This window comes from Hermetia illucens, chromosome 2, assembly GCF_905115235.1.
Source record: "Hermetia illucens chromosome 2, iHerIll2.2.curated.20191125, whole genome shotgun sequence".
NCBI lineage: Eukaryota > Metazoa > Arthropoda > Insecta > Diptera > Stratiomyidae > Hermetia > Hermetia illucens.
Genome location: NC_051850.1, coordinates 121,427,017 through 121,451,780, shown reverse-complemented (window position 1 = coordinate 121,451,780; position 24,764 = coordinate 121,427,017). Strand labels below are relative to the sequence as shown.

Here is a 24,764-nt window from a genome sequence, read left to right as displayed (position 1 = left end):
ATTTTCAACATTTAAAAAGTAATTCATTCGCCCATACATTTTGCCGTGGACAACGTTTGATGACGGTAACGTCAAAGACAACATCAACAACATTATCGCCTTTTATTTTTTATTTCACTTTGCCTAGAGTGACCACAGTTTCGCCCGCGGGAACTGACGTCCACCATCTGGATATGGTAAGTATTCTATTTACATAGATTTCGGTGAAAAGACCTTGACGGACTCTTTTGAATATCTCTTATTTTCCATTTAGGAGCGGCTTTTTTAAGTGAGAACCTGAGTCACATTATGCAAATTTCATGATGTCGGTATGCATTTAATTATTTCGTCGTGGCGAGATTACCGTGATATATGGTCTTAAGTAGTTCCATAATCCTTCGGGAAAGTAACTACTGTTGTTAGAATGGTTTAGTAGCTCCGACGAGATGTCATTTCGAAAATTATTACAGAATCGAGAATATTGATTGTATATACTTAGCTTTTTATGGATGAATTTATCTTGGTTCGAACATCGTTGAGCGGAACTTTGCCACCTTCATAAATTTGCTACTTAGATGGTAGCGATGGTAACTGGATATTAGGAGTAAAACCCGTGTGCAAGCTAAATTACTTCCAAATGTTTCTTATTATAATTTTAAATTGAAATAATAAATTCATTTTACAATAAATGCCGTTTGAGGCCAGAACATTGTCTTTTCTCCCGGAAGATATATTTGAATGGGTAGATCCAGCATTAACCGACACTTATGAAACAATAATGGACCGAATAAATTGAGGAGGACAGGGATATCCTCGTTTAGGATGAAGCAGTTTTGTTTAGGATAAAATCTTTCTTTTTTTATTCCATTCATATTTTTACTGACTATTTTTGATGACGCCTAGGTTACAATATTCTAGCACTCAAAGAATTTTTCTTTTAAGACCCTTACTCATAACTTTAAACCACACATAATTAGTGGGAATCCAACTTTTTATGGTATTTACACTTTATCAAAACCACAATGGATTCTTTAAACAAAATCTATTTTTTATCATTTTAGAAGTATAAAGTGACATGACAGCATTCAGAGGGCCTCTCTCTAGGGGTCAAACGAAGAAAAGCCTCGCCCAGTATCAACTCATCCTCACACTTAAATGACCCATTAAAACCCCGAATAGACCAAGCTTGCACCAGTAAACTTGTGTGTACATTATACGCTAGTACAAAAATCGTTGGTTACAAACAATAAAGGATTTGAAGACGGTGATGTAATAATCAAATTCATGAGATCCACCGTAGGTGAAACGGCCCTCCTATCGATGACTTTGTGTGTAAAATACCGCCTGCACTGCAGGTTGTTGTTGTCTCCTCTTTCCACGCTGCCATTAAGCGCTCAGCAGGAAGATATTTTAAAAACAAATTTTAAACCCAAGAACTGGTTTCTTCCAGGTTGTGAAGAGTTTCAAATCTTCGAAACATGTGTTCATGTGGATATAGTTCAGCATTTTGATTTGCTTTTTTCTTCTTACTTCGATAGAACCCATTTTTTATGCATTTTAGTCACTGTTAAATTTATTATAGGTATTGGTCGTTTTTAAATCTTCGCCTCGATTTGTGATAATAAATGCGATCAAAAGTGATTTGTTCATAAACGTTATTTCGTCGGGAACGTGTATATTTTTTCATTTGAATATGTTCGGAATTCGGAATCAAATGGATACCTATTGAACCAATAAACCTGTATATAAATAGTTGATGACTTGGGGAATTGTCTTCATTTATGGAGAATGTACCTTTACATACATACAACTCTTTCTTTCATATGAAACAATAATTCCCCTTCACAATAAGTCCCTCACCAACTTCACTACTGCGATGGTGCAAAATTAAGACATTCTTTTCCGGACCATAAACAACCAATATAAGCCCAGCAGATTTATTGAATTCCAGCTTATTGTTTGAACTAAGTATCAATTAAAAAGTACAAAAGTTAGTCTGTCATATAAAAAAAAACTCCCATTTGAAGTCTCAGCGTTACAAAAGCCTAAGGCAAGTGCCAAAAAATATCTGATACCCAATGTCTAAGCTAATCGATAGTTCAGCCCATTCGCAGGTTAATTTCAACCAATTAATTATTGTTTAGACACACAACAATTCAATTTTGACACTTCGATAGTTACTCTATGCAAACAAAAAACTAGAGGCGCGCATATATAGAAAGGTATGTTATTAATATCTTTTCGTGAATCCCAAATGTTTTGATGTTTTATAGTTTGCCGAAGTGATTTTTCAATTGTAATTTTCATGTCCAAAAAGGCGAATTATTCTAATGTTCTCGATTAGTTATGGGTGGTAAAAAACTATGGCGAATAGGATTTTTTGTTTAATTTGTTTTAATGGGAATGATATTTTAATTTTGAAATGCTTTTGAAATGATTGAACGTCTGAGAGAATATTTTTATATCGCCTTCTTCATTCATTCTACTATTTATGAGTTATTAGCTAGCATTAATATTCCATATTACGTGTTATGTTGGAATAAATATGTATGTCAACATTTATGATAGAAATATATGTATAAATGGGTTACCTTTGAACTAGTTTACTATAATATTACAATACTCGTATAATAAGACGTATCATAACCATATTCAATAAGATCTAGGAGAATTGGCAGAGCCTTCTTCGCACGGTAAAAAAATGCATTTAACATGGAATTAATTTTCATTTTTCTAAGTCTATTCTCCAATATGGTGAAATTTTGATTCCAAAATAGCTTAAATTGTTCTACTAAAGTGGTGCAAAACTTTGAGCATTGATAAAGTGCACCAACTTTTCGAATTTTGTACGTCCGAACCGATAGTAGCAAATTTCAAAACGAAAAACTTAGGCGAGCAACTTGTTAATAAATTTATATAGAAAAAGCAATGATTATAGTAATTAATCTATAACAATTAGATACTTTCTAAAAAGGCGACATTGCAAATAATGAGTTCGGGCACGTCGGTTTTCCAAGAGGTAAGCGTTCATTACCAAACAGCGTGGAATTGGCCAACGCAACAGAATCTGCGCCAGTAAAATCAAACCGATAAGAGCTTCCATTAAACTAATCATAATAATATTTAGCACGAGTGTGATGATAGAAAACCCGTAGAAACGGGGGTGTACATTTTTTTTTCATAGAATATGTGGAGTATCAAACGAAAGGGCTTGTTTAGTACTTTTCGAAACTAATCTTATTTCTGACAGTGCTGACACGCAGGTGAGTGAATGTTCAAAATGTATGCCCGAAGAGTATAATAGGTCTCCTCCTCAGAACGTATCCAACCGAAAGCTTTGAAAAATAAATCACAATATTGTATCTATACCAAATCTAGGCTTCGAAATACATCCCGCTGCAATATCTATAGAAATAAAGTTAATAATAGTATATTACCACATTTTAGAAATTAACCAGAAAACTCCCCTTAACTTCATCCTAAAAATACAAACTTTGCCACCAGTATAAGGGACAATATAGGGCACATCTCTAGGAAGTTTGAGGGAGCTATTATTAAAAAAGTTATGGATGGAGAAAGTTTTGCATTTTATTTGAATTTGTTGCATTCTAAAAAATGTGTGACGTCATCATCATAGAAAGTTAACTTATAGGGACCGCGGGATCCCTTTTTCCCCTTTGGTCACAAAGATTATTTCGAGTTGCGCCTTAAATTCCGATAAATAAACTATGATAAGAATTATGTTATGGTAAAATTTCAATAAATTGACTGGTGTCCAATATGAATGTTGTACCAAATTACGAGACAATCTTAGTGATTTATAATACGATAATGCTCTTGCTAGGAAGCTTGAAATAACCTTAGTGTAATGTTCTGAGCTAGTGTTCTTTCTGTGTGTGTATATCCGTCTTCGTGACTAATACAGCGGTTTATGCAGAGTTCGGGCTTCGCATTCATATCAGTAAATACAGGACCTATATAACACTTCTTATACAAATACATTGAAACTCAATGCTTGAACCCACAAAGAGCTCTGGCCGCGATATAAACCCAACCTGAGCCCCCATGAAACTCCTCCATGGACCCAACCAAAAATAACTGGACCGGGACCATATCCCCAAGGAATTCTCCTGGAACATATACTCTCAGAAGCTCACCCCGATTTCTATAATAATAATAATAATCGTTGGCGCAATAATCCATGTTGGATCAGGGCCTTGAAGTGTGTTAGAGCACTTCATTCAAGACCGAAACGGTACATGTGGTCAGCATAGCGCTCGCCCGAGATTATTACTCTGATTTGACTCAGGTACTCATTCACAGCTGAGTCGATTGGTTTCTGACGTCAAATCACGATACAAATCCCACTGCTACCAGTGAGATTTGAACCGCGACCTTCCTTACGACAGCCTTGTGTTCTAACCACTCAGTTATCCGGACGTCCGGTTTCTATAGTACTAGATAACCTCCGGTAACACTTCAAAGCAAGACTCGGGTCTGATCTCTCTCTTCGGTTGCGTGTAGTTCCTACTTCGGATGCTTACCCAACACGACGAAACCAACAGCATTTAAGATTAGGAAAATGAGCTCAATTAAAATGAGCTAATAGGACAGGAACATGGAAAGTAATTAGGCAGGGTAATAATCGGCCAATGATGCGAGGCTAATAATGAAAAACCCGGCCGGGGGACCCACAAGAGCCCATCATTGAAAATATCTTAAATTACACGTAGGAATAGTAGTCCACCTAAGGCGATGAGCAATGAATTCACCGTTGAATATTTTCAAGTGAGTGAAGAAATATTACTTAAAATTGATTTGAGGGGATAGAATAAAATTACCAACATTTTTTGAGGGTACGGACGATATGTTAAAGGCATAAGGAAAAGATTCTTAAATCTACATATGTGATAAGAATTTCCCATTTGAAATCCTGTGGTGCAAAGTCTATTAAGTAATTATTATTATACGATGATTCTCTATCTTGATGATTTGATCAAAAAAGCAGGAATCCAATCAATTGACTTATAAGACTGCCATAGATCTTTGCGAGAAGCATAACACGTCGACTACATCCACGCGCCACTGCCACCAGTTTCTGTAAGTTTGTTTCAGCTCTCTCCAAAGCTACCCAAGAAGCTTGCACTTCTTCTCTACTGTTCTGAGCTACGTGTCTCTAGGGCCATCCTAGGATGACGGAAATAAGCTTTAATAACTTGAGAGGATTTGGGGGGCGTATCGTGATTTGATGTCGGATACCAGTCGACTCAGCTGTGAACGAGTACCTGAGTCATATCGCGAGCTGACCACAGTCCCTCCTATAGGGTACTGTAATCAAGACCCTGATCCAATTGGATTGTTGCGCCAACGATTATTATTATTAAAAAAACACGAAGAAAACCGAGGAAAGGTATATTTTCAAAAATTCTGGAGTGAACCCTTTTCAAAATTCGTGGTTCAGTTACCTTATTCATTATGTTTGCAATTGAGGAATGCACCAGCCGATGCGTTATGAACTTGGCCAAGTGCACACGTCCAAAAATTGAGCCAAATATGAAAGAGGAGAAGGTGAATTTTCTACGGTGCAAAACTCAGTAGCGGTTTAAAAAGAGCTGGGGAGAAGTAGATTCCTCATGAATGGAATTTCACTCGAATGTCAATTATTCTCGTTAATTATGACATCAGCATCTTATTTGGAAGATAAGATACAGTAAATTCACGCGAAACTGAATTGAAATCATTTTGACACTAATAGGCGGATCGCCATGAACGCGATACTGTCCCCTATGCTGGTGCAAAATATTATAGTATTAGTAGTCTTAGAATGAACTTAAAGGGTCAAAGTCAATTTCTAAAAGTTGCAAAAAAAAAAACTTTTACATCCCCCCTTTGCATGTATGGAGACCCTACCTTTAAATTCCACGTGTTTTGAGATTTGATTCATCTGTCCACGGAATTTCATTCAGATCGATGAAGCCCTTTGGGAGAAAAGTGTGTGTAACAGACAAATAGATAGTGCATCGATTTTAATACGGTTTTGTTTTACACAAAACCTTATAAAGCACATGTGCGAGTTTAACGTAATTATATTGCCTTAAACTCGCTCGTGTGCTTTAAGGCACCGTACTACTTCGCGAGGTCTGCCCTCATGTGGAAATTCTATCGCATCAAATCTCCTCACTTACAATAGCTAATACCTTGTTAGACAATTTGCAAAATCTATCATTGAAAGTCCGTAAATGCACCTAGAAGATTCGATCGCTTTTTGTATTGGATAACGCCAGTACAGACAGTAAGGCTAGGTAAGTGAGTAGAAAAGTGTAAAAAGTGTTTAATATAAACGAACAAACAACACCCTTGAACCACTTCAGTCACACTGGTCTCAGGACAGAGGTAAGACAGCGTCTGATGTGTTGTCTCTGCCCTGGTCAACCATAGTCGCCTGAAAGTGTAAACGTTATTTTTTTGTTTCTTTTTTTGAAGAAACGGTGATTGGGGGTCTGAGTAAAATTATGCGGAGTTTCCAACGATTAATTAATTGAAATAATAAAAACTTGTTGTTTCTTTTTCGTTGGTGTGGATATTTATTCTTGCAAATACCGATATTTCGGGAACCACTTGTTCCCTTCATCAGTGCTAACAAGTGATTGGGGCGCTTTTCATTGGCTTCTTTTTTATCCACTGCGGCTATAATTGCAGACGGGAGATAAAGGCGCAGAGTAATATTTAAGGATATTCCCAAAGCGTTAAACAGTGTTAATAAGGGTTAGATCGAATTTAAATCTCAAATTGGTTTACGAGTGAGTACATCCTAACCCGAATGTCAATTTGGTATGCTAATATTTGTACACTCTCTAAATGAACAAAAAACCCAAGAAGTGCTGGAAATATGAACTGAAAGCAACCTTGGTTTCCATCGTTACAAAGTACTGAAACGCGGCATAGCACAATGTGTGTATATATGTATGTATAATCATATGAAAAATATTTTGGGAAAAACGGAGTTATTTTATTTCAGTGAAAACAGCCACTTTTCAATTTAGGAAGAATTTTATTGTGGACAATATGATCAGCTGGAGTGAACCATAACAAGTTCCTGGAAACCGATAAGAAGAACGTCAATCGAGCTTTACCCAAATTAATTTCAAATTTTCTATGGAGTGGATTTGCTGAATAAATTCTGTAAGATATTTGATGAGGCACATGTTTCCTAAACGAATTAGGTTAAATTCACTTTTTATTTAATATTTATTTGAAATATTGAAAAGCTGCATTATACACAACTAATATATGTTATTTATGGAATTGTCTTTTCTCGGAATTCACTAGAATACATTTAACAGCTGCTGCTGCTCATTTTGCAGTTATGTATTTAGGTTTTGTGGAAAACCATGCACGGGGAGCAGTATAAGTTCGAAGCAGCAATTCTCAATTTCATGTGCACTTTCCTGCTTGTTTGGAAAAGCTATTATGAAGGAATGTGAGCAGACCACACCAACGACCATTTTACTTTATATAAAATGCCAGAATCTTTCTAGATCGAAAAATAGAAAATTGACACTGCTCCAACGTTACTCAGTTTAAAGGCGCGTGGTAACCAAATCGTGGTGCTGGTTCAGACATTTGTCTCAAAATAAAGCTAGCTTTTACATCTGCAAGTAAAACACTTCGCCCCGTCAGCAGAAAAAGAAACTTGAATCCATTTCTGAAAAATCAAAGCCTTCATTAAGTGCTTTTGCATGTTAGCCACCAGATTAAGCTTTTGGGGAATTTTTAAACCTCACCTGTTCATAAAGACTATATTTAAAATATTGGAAAATCTTCCATATTCCTTGTTGTCGACCAATGGGGTGTTTTTGCGTAAGAGCATTTAGAGTCCTGGTTGGATTCGTAATGGCATTCGAGGAGGAGGAGGAAACAGGCAGGGGGAAGAGTCATTCAAGAAAATTTGTAAATCAGGACAAATAGAATAGAGGTGAAAAGCAGAATTGAAGAATTAGCTTGGATATTAAGTCAAGGTCGAAAAGTAAAAGAAATGGAGACTTTTTTTTAACGATAAAAGGACAGACTAACATATCTTCTTATCATAAGAATGACAAGAAATATATATTAAAATATATATAGATTCTTAACACTGCATTGGGGATGAGAGATGTACGACAAGAAGCTCGTGAGTTTCTCTAGTGAAAGTATCTAACTCCCCGATAAAACCCAATTCAGTTTGCTTAGGAGAAGGACACATGTTTTCACTTAAAATCGACAAACAAATTAAGAATTTGGTTCATTCGTTATTCAAAGAAAGCCTGAAATTTACGAGCATCTCCCGCTAGCCATTGAAGTCAAAGACTATGTATTTGAGTGACGAATCGTGCGCTATTGTGTCAAAATAACTTAGAATTGGAGTACTAAAAAGAACTGAGGCCAAGATCTAGTTAGTTCTACTTTTCCACCAATAGAACCATGCGGGTGAAAACTTGCTCCACGCTTTCCAAGGAATTTGCACCAACTTGTCCCGTTCCTTCGTCTTCAAAACAAAACCAAGGCGGGTAAGGTGGACCCCATAGAATAATATTAGGATAAGTTAGAGTTAAGTTAGATGTGTAATATATATTCCGCACATTTCATTTGATTCTCCACATTTGAAAAAAATGCATTTCCTCTTCGCTAGTATGGGAAACCTTGCTTGAACTCCAGACCAGCAATAAAGGTAGCTACCCAATTTAAGTATCGTATCTTAAAAAAGGTTAGCTTTAAAGATAAGATTAATTTAAGTGGACCAGTATTTAAACGTAAAGTGAAATTAAATACACTCCAGAAGATTTAGTAGGTGTGCTATGGCGAAGTAAGCAGCTGTAGTACCAAATGTGAAATTTATGTGAACCACCTGAAATATGCTGATGTGCTTATCAATTCTCCCAAAACATATGTTACAAACAAACAGTAAAATAAACACGAAAAAACAAGTTAGCTAAACTATATTATTTCCGCATAGTCAAATAATGGAAGCTCTCTGGAATTCATCTTTAAAGTGATAATTAAATGCCACAAAACATACTTGTCATAAAATATTTCACCCGGAAATTTGAAAATATGTGACATATCACCCTTCCATTAGGTGGATTGCAAAACATCAATAAATATTCAGGTTAACTTTCAGATGACACCGCTCAGTCCGCCTTGAAAATTCAAGGACTTGAATATAACCGAATTGGGAAAGTCAGCGACATTCAGAATCATAAATATATGAGTGTTTTATAAACACCTTAAATGGTGAAATACGTCAAATACTTGTCTAGAAAGCTTACTGCAGTGCTAAAAGGTTTGTCACATTAATTCGCCTTAATTAATTACAAATTAAACATTTAAAGAAAGTTGCAAATTATCTGTTTTTGCATCCATTAGATATCCCACTAGGTTATTTCACCGACTAATTATAGACTGACTGGCCTGGCCGGATGTTCTCTACAGAAAAGTTCTATATTTTTCCAAAAGTATAATAAATTCCAGATTTTTTAGCGAAAAATTTTAATTATATGCAGAATAATCTTAAGCAGCTATTTAACAACGCCCAAGATACTTCTGGAAGAAATATATGATAGAAAGAGTAAAAATCATTTTCGATCAAATAAATTCTGTTAAAAGCGACATTAAAGACACCGCACCGTCCCAGTGAACAAGTGAAAAATATAATAACGTGGTGGGAAATATCAATATATCTAACGCGCATATATTATCCCCATCCGAAGTATCCATAATATAAACACGATTCTTTAAGATTAAGATTGTATCGCAGCTTTTGAATCATTTCTATCTAATTAACATAAGCATGTGATTGTTTTGTGAAAATTTCTATTCATTGATACAGAAAACAGAGCGTTATGCATATTCAAAGATAACAAATGATGTCAATGGTCGGTTAGAGTACAATGAAATGTATCTAGAAGCTCATCTTGGAAGATCCAAGTACTAGATAGCTTTTGTTGCCTCAATTTATTGTTTTATTTGATTGAATAATTAGCGAAATAATAGCAGGGGTTAGTTTCGGGAATATTTCCAAATAGCAATGGTGGATCTATAATAATAATTTATTGGATGCTCCTTTCAAGTCAATTTCGTCTAGACACCTAATCTGACTGGAATCGTTTTGCTTTGCAGTTTGCAATTGACACTCTCGTTATGGATGTGAGAAAGTTCTGAACAAAGACTCATCTGATATCTCAAATACTGTATATAGCTCTGTTGAAGTAATTCGCCTCTGATTCAGATGTAGCTTTCATGGTAAAGAAACGATAATAGAATATTTTTTAAACAAAAGATTTTCATTAAAAATCACTCAAAGATGTTTCGGCAATATTTAATTATTGGTGGTTCGTTTTGTATTATACATTTTGTTTCTATACTTTCTCATTATCGCGTTTAAGGTCGTGTGGTTTGAAAACTTTTTTTGAGCTTTTGGTGGATAATTTAATAGATGGAGAAAATTCAAGTGGTAGTAGCAGCAATCTAAGAATTTTTTTTCATTTCTTTTTTCCAAGGGATTTAACTGCTTTATCATTAGTTCGTAATTTGATACAGAGGTTCAAGTTTTTGAGATTCTAAGGGAACCTGTTAGCTACTCCTTGTTCTCGCTCGTTGTAGCAACTGATTATTAGATCTGCGAAATCAACTTCAAGGTTGGTTATGATATTTGGAAATAGGCCTTGTAATCTTAGGTTTACATTCAAAGGTTGTCATATGTTTTCGCATAGGGACTGAATGTGAAGAAGTTAATTATCAGTTCGTTAGGGTTTGTTCATTGTCACTTTCGAACCCTCTCAGCAGCTGAACGTGGTATTCGGAGTAAAGTATATTCTTCGCCAGAAGATTGAAAAAGTCAGGAGGATTGACGACATAAAGTCTTTTAACTGCCACAACTTCGAACATATTACTCAGAACACAAATAGAGAGAAACCCATCCTAGTGTGAAATGCCCAATACAGAAACTCTATGTTCCTGGGAGTGGTGAATGTATAAAGACAGCAACCTGACAAAATAGAAAAATAGAAATGAGAGGGGCTAGAGTATCCGTTACGACAGCCCGCCGCCCCTCCCCCAACGTAGATGGCGCAGAAGCGTGCAAACAATATCGTCTTGACGGTCCACCAACAAAACACGCAACTCAATCCATTCTTGACTATTTTCACCTGCTGATGAAATCAAGCGCGCCATTAAAAGACAAACATTCCCAAAATGTAACACGAACTCATAAATTGAAACGGAACCTCACATAAAAGGCACAACAAAATAAATCAACAGAATCCGCAAAAAAAAACATAATACCTATACCATCTTCAAATCACCGACTCGAGCCGACCCCGCTTGTGAACAGGACAAAGGCTGAAGAAAAAGAAGATCTTCAAATCACCGACTAAAATAGGATAAGTGTTAACAAACTCGAAAGACACACTAGGCTTACAAGAAATTCCTGCGGAAGCCTACGTAGAAGAGACTGGTAGAGCAAGGAACAAAAAAGGGATGTTAAACTCAACCGCGTGGCACAGTCGAATTTGGCGGAACACAATAATAATATCAAGAAGCCAATTTTCTACCAGGAAAACCGAGACCCTCTCAGAAACTTTATCAGACTACCATAGAAACTAAAAAGCGCCCTAATAATATCAACATCAACATAATTACATGATCAGTCTCAAGTCTGCCCTAAAGAAGTGAGTGAAACATTGGCATCGGGTCAATAAGTTGCATACCGGAAAATACAAAAAAAATGTGACAGTGGAAGCCTCACATTTAAACAGGGAACCTACCATATTTGCAGTGAAGCTAGAAAATCAAGGCACATCGAAAGAAATCAATAGTCAAGGATTTCCTTTCCATGAACTTCCTTTTCCCCAAGGAATCCTTGAACAAACATCAAAACATTAACGGTCTAAAGAAATTCTTAACTTCTTCGGAGAAAGACACTTGTTTGTTAACATGGGAATGCCTTAGGGGTTCACCGTGAATACGCTCCGTGTGGGCATAATTCTAGTGTCCTGTCCGTATACGGATTGTTTTGTAGACCACAATCAGAACCCCGTCATGATCGGCATAGTGGATTAGGTTATACTAAGTACATGACTCAGCAGTCATACCAATGAATGCGAGGCTTATCTGACACCTCTGTCGGAACTAAAGGGTACGGCACAACTCCACGCTTGAGCCGACGAGGAACTCTGCCCGCGATATTTGCATAACCACCATAAAACTCACAAAGCCAACGGCAAATAACTGGACCGAGAGCATATCTCTCAATAATTTTATGGAACATAGGCTTTCAGAGGGCCAACCTGGTTCAAATGGTACCCTTTCAGACCTTCCCTTGCAGACTCAGGTATGATCGCCCTCCTCGTCGACATAGGAAATGAAATTTCCGATCTGTTGCCGTTAACTTAGTGAAACTACCGGAAGGAATCGTTTCCACACTCACCCGCGGTAGCATTTCCACGGCGCGCTTTTTTTCGAACCTCAATCTCATCAACAAAGTTGAGGCTATCGGGAAAATACCCTGCAAATACTGCCACTGCTAAGCTGTCAAAATTAACGACGCTTAAACGCAAACCTGCACTTTTCGAACAATAGACTCTTTCTTGTTGCTGAGATTGTTAGGTTAGCTATCCCAGAATACGCTGCAGAAATTTAAAAGCGAAATTCGTGGTCCCTTAGCTTTTATAGGGATAGAAGCGAGCGACTATCGACCAGGAAGGTCGTTCTTTGCCTTCGCTGACGACTGGATAACCTACACGGCACATAAGAAGGTAACTTGAACTTCAGAAGATTTTTAATGACATTAAGTTCTTCACGAACAACTAAAAAGTGTGAAACGATGATTCGAAACTCCTTGGCGTATGCCAGGAGGATTTCCACATTGTCGCGAACGAGGATGGTTTTGAGCGCATCCCTCATAAGAAGTGCGTTAAATATCTAGGTGTCCGCCTTGACGAACACCTCCTATTTAACGCTCGTAAGGCATTCATGCCTCTTTGAAGATTCTTTTATACTTCACATCTTAGCGGAAAGGTTAAAACCATTTGATAACTTATTCTAGTTAGACAAGTACTCACCTACGGGTGTCCTATTTGGTTTAACTTGAGTGCTAGCTAGATGGAGAAAATAAGAATCGTTGGAAAGAAATGTCAGCGCGCTTGCACGGGGCTTAACAGGACTGCTTCGTCAAATTATGAACATTATGTAACTAATGAGGTGATGTACGCAGCCGCTGAGGTGCTGAGAATCGACACAGTTATCATTAGATTAATTCGGAATCATGTAGTGCGATCCGCTTCGCATGATGGGAACCCTTGGGTTTCACAGTCGTTCATTCCTCACGAAGCTTTCCTGTATCTGAATAGGAATAGTTTAGTGCTCGATTCTGCCGGTTAAGTATTATATATATAGGCGAGTCCCCGACAAGGAGATAGAATATCCCCGAAACGTGACTACGGGCGCTCCGAGATTCGACAGGAGATACTCCAGAGCAGCAATTGATGTTAAACGGGATGTTGTTCATTTCATTTTTTCTTGTTACATTATAAGACAGTTTTTCATTCATTTTTCTCAATCTATATTATTACTGTTGGATATTTGTTCTAAATAAAAATCATTTTGAAAATGGAAAATGAAAATGTTCATTACGAAATTTGGAAGTATGCTTCTCTATAAAATTACAAAGAACCAACATTTGGGATGAAATCATATCCTTTAGGATGCCTTTTTTGCATAATTAGTAAAAAAATGGTTAAAATCGAAATATTTTTTTGAACGCTTGGAAAATTTTTTATTTTGATTTTTGAATATTATTTTTGATTTTGATTATTTTAAACTGCATTCAAGTTCATATTCATAGAAAATAAGTTAGTGATTTCAAATTAAAAGCTTTTTGGTTTGAGATAAAAGTTGAAGTCGCACACCTATCGCAGTTAAAAATCTCTAGTTCCGACCTTCAGCGGAATATTGTGGCGAAACTCTGTATTTTTAGCTTAAAGTTTTCAAAAAAATTCTCAAAATTGCCCGGAATTAGATTGATTGAATTCCGAACAATTGTTCCCACTAAAAAAATCTTAAAAAAGTATGAGAAAAAGGCTTTCTAATGTGGTTTCCCCCTTTAAGATTGATTGAATTCCGAACAATTGTTCCCACTAAAAAAATCTTAAAAAAGTATGAGAAAAAGGCTTTCTAATGTGGTTTCCCCCTTTAAGCCCACAATCAGAAACACTAAAGTGAGTAGATTGAAATCGATCAAACGCTTAGGAATGGACTAAATAAATCTAGCAATGAACCCCACTATCGAAAAGCCGTCCGGTAAGTTGAGTGGTATTTAAAATCTTGTTCCCAAAAAAGTAGGTCTTAGCTCCAAAAGCAAACTAATTCAGTTTCATGATTTTCAGTTTCAACTTACCAATTAGAATAGTGACAAGCTTTTTCCCATTAAAGTACCATCAACCTTTCCATTGTTGAGGTAGATACGATTGAAATTCCGATGGTAAATAAAGAGCTCCTGGAAACTGCGAAGAAAATAGCCACAAAAAATCGCGTGGTTTGAATACCGTCCCCATAAAGTTTCTAAAGCAGCAGTCAAAACATCGCCAAATATGTATGTATGCCGAGGCATTCACCGTTGTTTTAAAAAAGCCTTAAAGGCCTTCTACTCCTCCAAGCTAATATGTCTTCGAATAATGTTGGCAAATTATTATAACGGACAGTCTATTACAAATTATTTTCGATTGCCGAAAAGGAAGATGGTCTATCTGAAAATTGAAAGAGGCGCTCTACCATCATGTGGGTAGTGGAGTGGCTAACATCACCAAGGCTGCTTTCGGAAAGGATAAACGCTACCCACTGATAAAATTCGATGTAACGGGTGCCTCCAATTCCGGCGGATAGAAAAAAATTAGTATTCAGTAATGTAGTCACAATCAAATTAGACAGGCCGAAGTATCTGCCGCGCATCATTGTCGACTTTTTAATCGATAGGCTACTGTGCTTTCACTCAGATAAAAGACTGAAATCATATCGAACTACAGCGGCATACCACAAAGATACGTCCAGGCACAGCTATCTGGATAATTACGTAAAGCGGAATGCGGACCTTGGATCGGCGCGGACAACATTGTGCTTCCTCAAAGAGATCGAGATTTACGCGAATGGCACCGTTTACGACATCAATTCCTTGTTAGAGAACGTTAATCTATCGTTTGTAGAACATAAGACAAAGTACTAGATTGAAGGTGGAACACAAACTATATATTTCCAGATTTCCCTCACGTGTTTAGGCATAATGTTAGATCAGAAGCTAAATTTTGAATTACAAGTAGAGCGGGCAGCAACCAAGACCAAAGCAAAGCTGATCCCGAAAAGTTATAGGTGGGAAGAGATCAAGCCGTCACTACCTAGGATGGTTAGTTCCGCCAAAGTGGTAGCGACAAATGGAAGCACTCAGCACCCGAAAACATCATGGAGCATGTAATAGAGTCGAAGGATATATGAGCTGAAGTTGAAAAGGCGAAAATAGCCATCCATAAGAAGTCAGGAAGAAGGGATGGCCCGACGAATTGAATTAAAGCTTTCTAAGGCCCAGAAAAAAAAGCGGAAGACAAGACACTGACTAGTAGATAGTCAACAAAACGACTCTTCAACCTTGAATGAAGGTTTTTCGGAAGAACTAAAGATTGAAGTGCAGTCAATGTATGTAAGTGACATACAATTACCACAGTGTTAAGACAAAGCTATTTTGCGGAGGTAGTCAAAAGTAAAACCCAAGAGAAAAGACAAATGCGGGTAACTAGAAAGCACTGAACAAATTTAAGCGATGACAAGGTCAGAAAAGGGATGAACAGCTTCTGCAATGACGACGATTAAATCAGGAGTTCTATTACGTCCTGGAGTAACGAATGAAATCGTACTGTCGGATACGGCTTTCTCGTCTACCGATTATCTGTACAATCTGTGTGATTTCAAAATTTCTAACAGATACTGTAACCTAAGTTTTCCGAAAAGTTAATCATTCTGAGCAACTACATTAAATTCAAATTTTATTAGGTAAACGAAAGTAACTGCAAATGGCTAACTGACTTTAGTATATTTACGTACATATTATCACGAAATGCTTTCAGTTTTAAAAGTCATAACAAGAGATCATTTGAAGATATAGCTTAAGAATATTTTAAATATAAAATACAATTTTTATAATTATCCTGGTAAATGTTAAGGTGAATCGACAACCAGGGCATTTCAAATCGAGAGCAATTTTGTCCGTACTTAAGTGCAAAAATAAATTTTCCTATGAAGCGGAGTAAGCATTTGTAAAGCAACAAATTTTTGCTGCTGGTCCAATAAATTTAACGTAAGTGGCCCATGTTCAACGAGCTACTCAATTCGATACACATTGAACCCTTTCATAAGCAAATGTGGGAAAGTGATTTAAATTTTCTAATTTATTTTAGATATCCATATTCTGGAAATATGGAACTTGTAGTGGTCACCACGCAAACTTGAATTTAACTATCTAAATTATAAATATGAAATGTAATTATATCTGAGTTGTTTGAAGTGAATGTTTTATAATGGACAGGATGGTCACAAGTCCAGGTGCAACCAATTTGCAACACTTTCAGGCAGTTTTTAACCTCATTTAAGATATTTATTTCCGACGTAAATTGACAGTATTTCACTGATATTTACGATAAAAGTTAGGTTAATTAAAATATATTACAAATGTAATTAAAGTGGTTAAGCTTCAATGTTACAAAGTGTGATAAGAAATCAATCTGGGTAATAAACAGATTTAGAACTAAGTGTAATCTCGCGGTGTTTCTAGTGATTGAATTATTTGAAATAGTAACTAGTAGAAATCTTGCAAATACAAATATTATATTTCGAAAAGCACTCGTTCCTTTCATCAGTCAAACTTGTAGCATTGATGAAGGGAACAAGTGGTTCCCGAAATATCGGTATTTGCAAGATTAATAAATATTACTAAGAAAAAAAGGTGCCTCTTAATTATTTCAAATAAATTGAGAACGTTCAACGGAAAACAAAAAAATGCGATAAATTAATTTGATAAGAAAAATGTGATAAATGTGGTAGTTTAGTTGATAGTTACAGAGCATAAGGTTGCAAGGACTTTTATTTGTGAAAAGAATTTAAAGAACTACAATAGAAACGTTTTGTTGAGAAGAGCTGAGGGGCAAGGAATTTTGCAGGAAATATTCCCGAAAAGTTATAAGTATCCTGACAATGAAATGACCATCGAAAGTAAGGCAGGGTTGGTCAAACAAGATTCAAACCAGAATTTCGGTGAGGAAACTGCTTATGGATATAATAAGCCACTTCATTTCACCGCTTGTTTATTTGCCTATCTAACTGTTGTGTTTGTCACACACGCTTTTCCTGGAAATGGTTATTTTTAATGGCACTAAATTTGATGGCAAGCAGATTTTATTTTTGACATAAATTGTAAAAGAGAGAGTGCGCGGATTAGAAAGTGTTCACTTCCTTCAAGGATCCATTCTTAGAAGCTACCCACCTATAAATTCAAAAGATAGTCATGGCATTACTTGGATAAGACATTGAGGCCTCGATCCTGCAAGTCGATATCTACCCAGTGTTCACTCGCTAGTGGAATATAGACCATTCACACAGCCTCTTTATTCATATTGTTATTTGTTCTTTTTCATTTTTCAATGATCATCATACTGAATGCCATGAACGCCATAAGCTCATAGGAGCGAAATAAAGATTAAACGACCACTGGCAGCCATGATGACTGGGGTTCGACCCCAGATCAACGAGATTAAAAATCTAACCCTCTACTCCATCAACCATTGCGCCATCATAGTATAATAAATTTTCATATATTGAAAACTTACTTCAGTTCTTCCTCACCTTCATCCTAGAACCATAAAATTGTTTAAATTGTGAAAACGTAGGATACAATATGGAGCACCATACTGAAAAGTTTAGTGGAAATCATACTGTTATTAGTAAAGTTGACCAGTTATGGTCAAAGTTGCCCCTTTCTAATAAAGTTAATGCATCCTAAGATATAAAATTTGGCATCTCATTCAACTCAAAAATCCGGATATGTATATTGTATGTATAATTTCTAGTTACTTATTGCTCTCATGAGGCCGAGAAAGCAATAATATTAGCATGTAGGAAGAGGGAGTTCAGAAAGCGGAGGTGGGAGGGATAGCCCATACGAGGGAAGTTTCTCTTAAAGAAGAGGGACCGGTTGAACTTACGTTGCACATTTCAAGGGTAAGACAATCAGTTAAGGGAAGGTAATTAGATCACGGAGCAATACTCACTCCGAGGTCGTCAGTGGAACTTAAATATGATAAAGAGTGTCCGTTAAGAGAGTAGAGGCAGGAAGTGGGTGAGGATTTAAGCGATTAGCGCACAGCGTGACAATCCTGAAGTTTGGTCCTAAACCAAATCACAGGTTAGGTTACATTGATGGAAAACACAGTCCATAGGTGACGCTATAACGGAAAACAACCTAAGGGTTGGCGGTGTAGAGAAAACAGGGAAAAGTAAGTCGATGATAAAATATAAAAATAATAAAGGACCCAGAATAGATCCCTGTGGGACGCCAGAGGAGAGGGAGAAGGGGCAGAATGTGCAGCCATCAAAAGAGACGCGGCAGGATTGGTTGGGAAGTGAGCAAACGATAAAACAAGTAGTATGGAAACGCTTAGAGACGAGAGTTTGGTCAGAAGTAACTAGTGATTTACCTTGTGCACAGCCTTAGTAAATTCAGCGATAGCACCTCCTGCGACGAATAGTCAATAGTATCCGTTGTTTCGCGCAGGTCATTTCATTTAGCCTTCATCCTGCATTTAGCTGGTGAGACGATTTATTTGCTTTTTCAAAATCTTCATCACGATTAAATATCCGGATACCCTAAAACTTATTTGGATATTATTCTCCAGCATTAAGATTAAAATCACTAATCATATAAATGTCTATGCTATGTGCTAGCAAAGATACTTTGCATAACAGGGCGTCTCGGGAAATTGCCAAGCATCTATGTATGTACGTTTTGTTGCAAAGCAGCTGAGCGGATGCTGTCTGGGATTGTAGTAGGAGGGCGTGCAATAACTTGTTCGAGTTAGAATCGCTGATATTTTCCTTTTAGCTTTTGCAAGTGACTGGCAGATCGGAGACCAATTTTTGGCGATCAAATTTGTGAGAGAAACCTAGCATAAGAACTTTTTTCGGCTGAAGTGAAGGGGAGTGTTAAAGTTCGACGTAGTGAAAGATTGAGTTTAAAAACAGGAAAAACTTCTCGAAATTATCAAGACAATTCTCAGCGCAAGCTGCAGTTTAAAATTAGGCATTCCTCAGCCGCCAAAGCTTAAAAAACTTTGATGCGCGGAACATTGTAGTTTGTGACTGGAAGAAGATGGTGCATGGAAAATGAGTTACAATATAACTGTGGCGGCTAGTTTCGTGGGGTAATTGAAAATTAAAAAATATGTTTCACAAGTGACGTATGTTTTCGATAGATCGTCCAGATTAGCTAGCTATCCACAAATCACTAAATTTGTGATAGTTTTGTGTGCCAAATATTTCTAGTAAACTAGTCCAGAATATCTCCTCATATGCATAGTGTATCATAAGATATCTTCTTTCTAGGGTAATAGAACTTTGGCACAGACGTGAGAGAAGCCACTTTGATTTGATGTTCTCTTAGTTGTCGCTTCCTTTTCAAATATTTCTTGAGATTTTCGATAGTTTAGAAATTCCCCCCACAAACTTTTGAATTTGATTAATGACTTATATGAGATTTACGACAAAGCAGCTTAATTATATAAACTGGTTAGTTATCTTGCACAGAAACATCCAAGTTGACCACAAACTTCAGTAGAGTCTTTCCCTCCAACTTAGTACGAAATAAGGCAAAGGAGGGCTGAACTAGACTCGCTAGTCTGAAGCAAAATGTATCCTGTGATTAGGCAGATTTTGTTACGCGTGGCTAAGATACCATAATAGAATGGAGGAAGGCGGGGTACGCGTTATTCTTCCGGTCGGACTTTTCTAACAGTAACCCGTCGCCATGTAACGTATTCTGATTGCTCGTTCTGCATTTGCTACCATCTGCTCAAAGATTTTCGTATCCTTAATACCTAATAAATGAACCACCTTTCGACAATTGATAGCTCTCCTTGAGCACGGCCAGGCAAGATTCCTACAGTATTATCTATCTCATGAGCAGAACCATGGCTTCAGTCTCATAAAACGTTTGTGGACTTTGTCGAAAACCTCTGAGCAACACTTTTCGATTCTGTTTTTCCCCCTCTACGGTATATATGTCAGAACTTTCCAGTCAAAGATGTGCTGCCAAAGATTTGTGTAGTTTTATATTGTCCTATTCGCATTGGGATTTTCTGAATTTTTGATGCTGCTCTTAACCGGCTCATTCAACTTGACAGTCTCCCATTCAGTTGCTGTTTGTAGAAATTAGAATCAGCAGACGTGGAACTATTCCAAATTGACTGTCAACTTTCGTTTCAATCGGTATAACCATTTCTGAGAAAAAATACGTGAAACAGACAAACTGACAGACAGACGATTTTAATAAGAAGTTATTTTATACAAAACCTTAGAAATGAATTACAGTATATTCGTAAGGACCCTGTTAGAGAACGGTAATGAAATTTTCTCCATTTCTCTACACTAAAAACGTCTACCAATAGCACAGTTTCTAGGTTTGTATTAGGAAGTGGTTTCTTGGCCAACACATAATAACAGACAAGAGTAGTTCCTCTGTTGGCTAAAAAATTTGAAGAAAAACAAATACCGTCTTTCGGAAACCAACTGTGCGCTTCTTCAGAGGAAACATTGAAGAAGCGAGCAGTTGATTTCCGAAATGGGGTATTGTTTTCCACCATATTTGTTTTCCAGTAGAGGAATTACTCTTCAGAACCCAAGAAGCAAGTTCGAAACCAGGGGTTCATCGCTAGTGTATATGCATCATGCATCCGATCACTTATTTATTTGGAGGTAATACTTTATACTATAATATGTCTTAGAGATCACTAACTTTTGACGAAAGAGGCAACTTTGTAGTAAAATTTCTAACAAACTTTATAATATGGTGCTCCATATTATGGTATATGTTACTGTGAAATTCATTCAGCTTAAGCAGGGCTCTATAGTAGATTGACAAAGTATAGAATGTACTACTTGAATAAATATCGATAAACAGAGTATTTTGATACCCACATATTGTAAATTACTCAAAGAGATAAAGCAAGAGCGAGAGTAAGGGTTAAATGGCTTGTTTTAGTAAAATTATAGGGATATAGATAGTCCTAGAAAATTAAACAGAATTATTTAAAATAATGTAACACTTTGATCTTTTCCAGATTTTTTGACAGGTAGTTTCTAATAATGAGCCCATGAAATAAGCGACCACTATGCAAACCCCACATTCTTTGTCTTTACAAATAATATATAATGATAATGGACTTAGTAGCACTTTAGGAACGCATAGTGGCCTTTCAACGAAACTCACCGCCAGCCTACAAAACGAAAGCCTTACAATAGTGGCATCAGGGCCATTTTGGCAACTTCGTTATATCTGCGAAATGTTCATTCTAAGGTTTAAGGTCCATACAGCGGTTGATAAATTTTAGAGGACAGGTCTTGAAATAAGCATAACAAAAGCCTGGATCCGAAGCAATCGCTGCACCGTGAGGGGAACTTATTATTCCCAAGAGTCTTGCCTCAAATCGTCAATTTGAAGCTCTGTATTGACACGAACGTCCTCTGAACCATGCTTCAAATAAAAATGGAAAACATAAAGTTGATTATAGTGGATTTCGAGGAAAATGGGATAGCGTATCTGCTAGTAGGTTTGTAAGGTTCAGAAATTCGATTCTGTCTTATGGAAAAATTTCAGGTATTATTATTATTCTATTAAGGGAATTTTCATCCTAATATAACTATTATGCCCCTGTTACTGGTTATTGTGGTCGTAGACATCCCGAGCTTCGCCAGTTGATAGATTAGTCGGCAGTGACCCGTTAGTATTCCCAGGTTCTTTTTGGTGAGGTTTAAGCAGTCCTTTGTACGTTTGGGTTCGTGTCTCCCCATGAGCACCCTGGACTGCTATATTCCTGGTAAGTTCACCCGGTGGAGGTCACCGCGCCTATTCATTTTTTAATGTCAAAGCCACAAACTCGTTTCCGATTTCGGAGAAGAGTTCTGGCGCCTGTAGGGGCGTCCCTGCTGCCTTTCTTTCCAGTTCGTCCGCTGCTTCATTGCTTTCTAACCCAACATGAGCTGGAACCCAGAGTAGCCAAGCTTTATTGGGTTAGCCGAGCATATTCAGTCTCTCAAGGAATTCCCATAGCAGTTTAGAATAAACCTGATTGGACCTAAGTACCTTGATCGCCGCTTGGCTGTCGGTCAGAATAGCAACTTTCCGGTAACCCAGCAAACAAATAAAAGGAATTAATATGATATTACTTCGGAAACCAAATTTTATTTCATGGAAGCAATGCAGATTATAAAAAGAAGATAAACCTATAGCCTTAGATGAAACCTATGAAAAGCGAAATGCTAAGATCACCAAAATACCGAACATTCCACAAAACCCAGCACCCGTAGCAGATCAAAGTCAAACCAAGAAAACCAATAAATTGTCAAAAAAAAATATATTAAAAGCATTATATTGGTTGGAACTAAGCAATCGCATTTTCTGTTTCTATTTTGCTTAGCTACTGCTAATAAAATGCAATATGACCTTTTCTTTGAGAGTTACTGACTGCAACTTAATATTGCAGCCACAATTCACCGCAATAATAACATGAGTTTGCCTGTATGAGCTCATTCAACAATATTTTACTTTTTATTAGGCTTCCAAGAGCATCCGGTAAAGAAGCTTCTCTTAAGTAGGAGGTGTACATACTTGATAAGTTGTTACAAACAAATAAATAAAAGAATTGGTTGGCCTCATTCTGTAGCAATAGCAACTTTGCTAGGCTGCTGCCAATTAAACTATGTCAGAAACACTGAAACATAGCAAAGGCTATAAATATGTTTGACAATGAATTAGGCCGGAAATACGGATAAATTGAAGTGCGAGACCTTATCCTATAAATGTATCATTCCTTTCTATTTTAATCCTTCAGTACTGGTCCTTGGATCAGATAATTGTTTGGAGTGCTTGACAGTCGTTTTTCAAATGTAATTTTGTTTGTAGTCTATGTTCATAAATAGAAGCAATTTTGAAAGCAAAAGATCTTAAGCTTTAGTTCCATCGTTAAACACAGAAGAGCATCCCCACTGATGTACTTTTATCCTGTCGGCTTGATCTGAACAACGATTTAGTTACACTTATCACTCTCAGCTAGAACCTCTTCTTATACATCATATTATCTTTCTAGATTCACATATCACACCCTCTTTACTGACTGCATTACAGAGTCGGCCATTACTACTCTTTCCTTACTTATATTTCCATATCATCGCTCTATTTGATTGTCAATGAACCTTTGATATTCTGTGTTATTAAGACATTACGGAAATAGCCAGAATACTCACAGATACCTAAGCTTATACAACATATTATTGAATTTCAAAGCCGGAAATATCCAGCATCTTGGGAGGCATACCTTGCCCCTTACTTTATAGTTTCTATTCTCCTAAACTAGGACAACATACCTTCATTCTTCCAATTGTGTTAAAGGTGTCCAGGTCGGTTGTTTTAATCCTTAAATCCACTTTGAACTCAAAAGGAAATCCACACCTGGCACTTGGCCACTTTACTAACTCCACTCTGAAGAACAATCACTTCAATCACAAATGTATTCAAATATCTTCCACTTCTTTGTCACGTTTCACTTCAAACCAAATCTAGTACAAATTCTTAAACATTTATGTTTTCAAAACATCAGCATCCAGGATACAATTGCTCCTAATCTCGACAGATACTTTCGAACGTCAGATAAAACCATATATCTGAAACGCGTACAATAGATACGTCCGTAACACTCTAATTCGTTATAGATACTCGCTACTCGTTATCTCCCGGCAGTACAGATACTCTCGAGTAACTGAACTCAATATCTGAATCCAGATGTGTACAGTCAATGCAGAATCCGATGAGACGAGTAACCGGATCTCCCCTCTTTGCGCTATATCAGTACTGGTTGCTGTTCAAACTTAACCGGGATTGGTTGCTAGGTGCAAGGTTTTGGCTCCGCCTGTATTGAGTAGTGCAAAGGGTGATTATTTGGCGCGTGCCAGAGCAACAATGGAGTCCGGGGTTTACTCTTTTTATCTTCGCCGTTTAATGTTGCTTGAAACCCATCCTACTTGTCCTGCATGGTAACTGGTTCCACCTTTGGAAAATACCGAATTTCCCCTTGAGGTGATTTTGGGCGTGCGCTGCAGTAATACATTGGAGAGAATTGCTGAATTGACGTAGAGCAATCGCACTAGTGAGCATGCCTGCAAGTGGGAAGGTTTTCCTTTGGAATGGATGTTGTAGCGTTTGTTTTGACCGTAATTTAATGAAATATCTACTGAAAAGGCACTCGAGTTATTTGGAAAGCATTTCGATCGATATCTTCCATATCTTAATCCGAGTTATCTAATATGTACATAGGGCAAATGCCTAGCAGTAGTTCGGCAAGCTGCCGATATTTTTTAATGGAATGTAAATGTGTACTGGGAATTATACTGTTTATGTCTACGAATGAGTAAATATCACAATCCGTATATCCGCGCCCAAGTGGAAG

General features: G+C 37.0%; 1 protein-coding gene across 4 annotated transcripts in view; it reads right to left on the bottom strand.

Annotated features, from left to right (window-relative positions):
- The window catches only part of LOC119650125 (LIM/homeobox protein Awh), a 125,883-nt gene extending 101,826 nt beyond the window's left edge, over positions 1 to 24,057 (bottom strand). For all 4 annotated transcript variants that reach the window (XM_038052650.1, XM_038052653.1, XM_038052651.1 and 1 more), the window contains exon 1: positions 23,686 to 24,057. In XM_038052650.1, the coding sequence (XP_037908578.1) occupies positions 23,686 to 23,691 (6 nt within the window). In that variant the 5' untranslated portion in view covers positions 23,692 to 24,057. The remainder of the gene's footprint in view (positions 1 to 23,685) is intronic.
- Between the last annotated feature and the right edge of the window lie 707 nt (positions 24,058 to 24,764).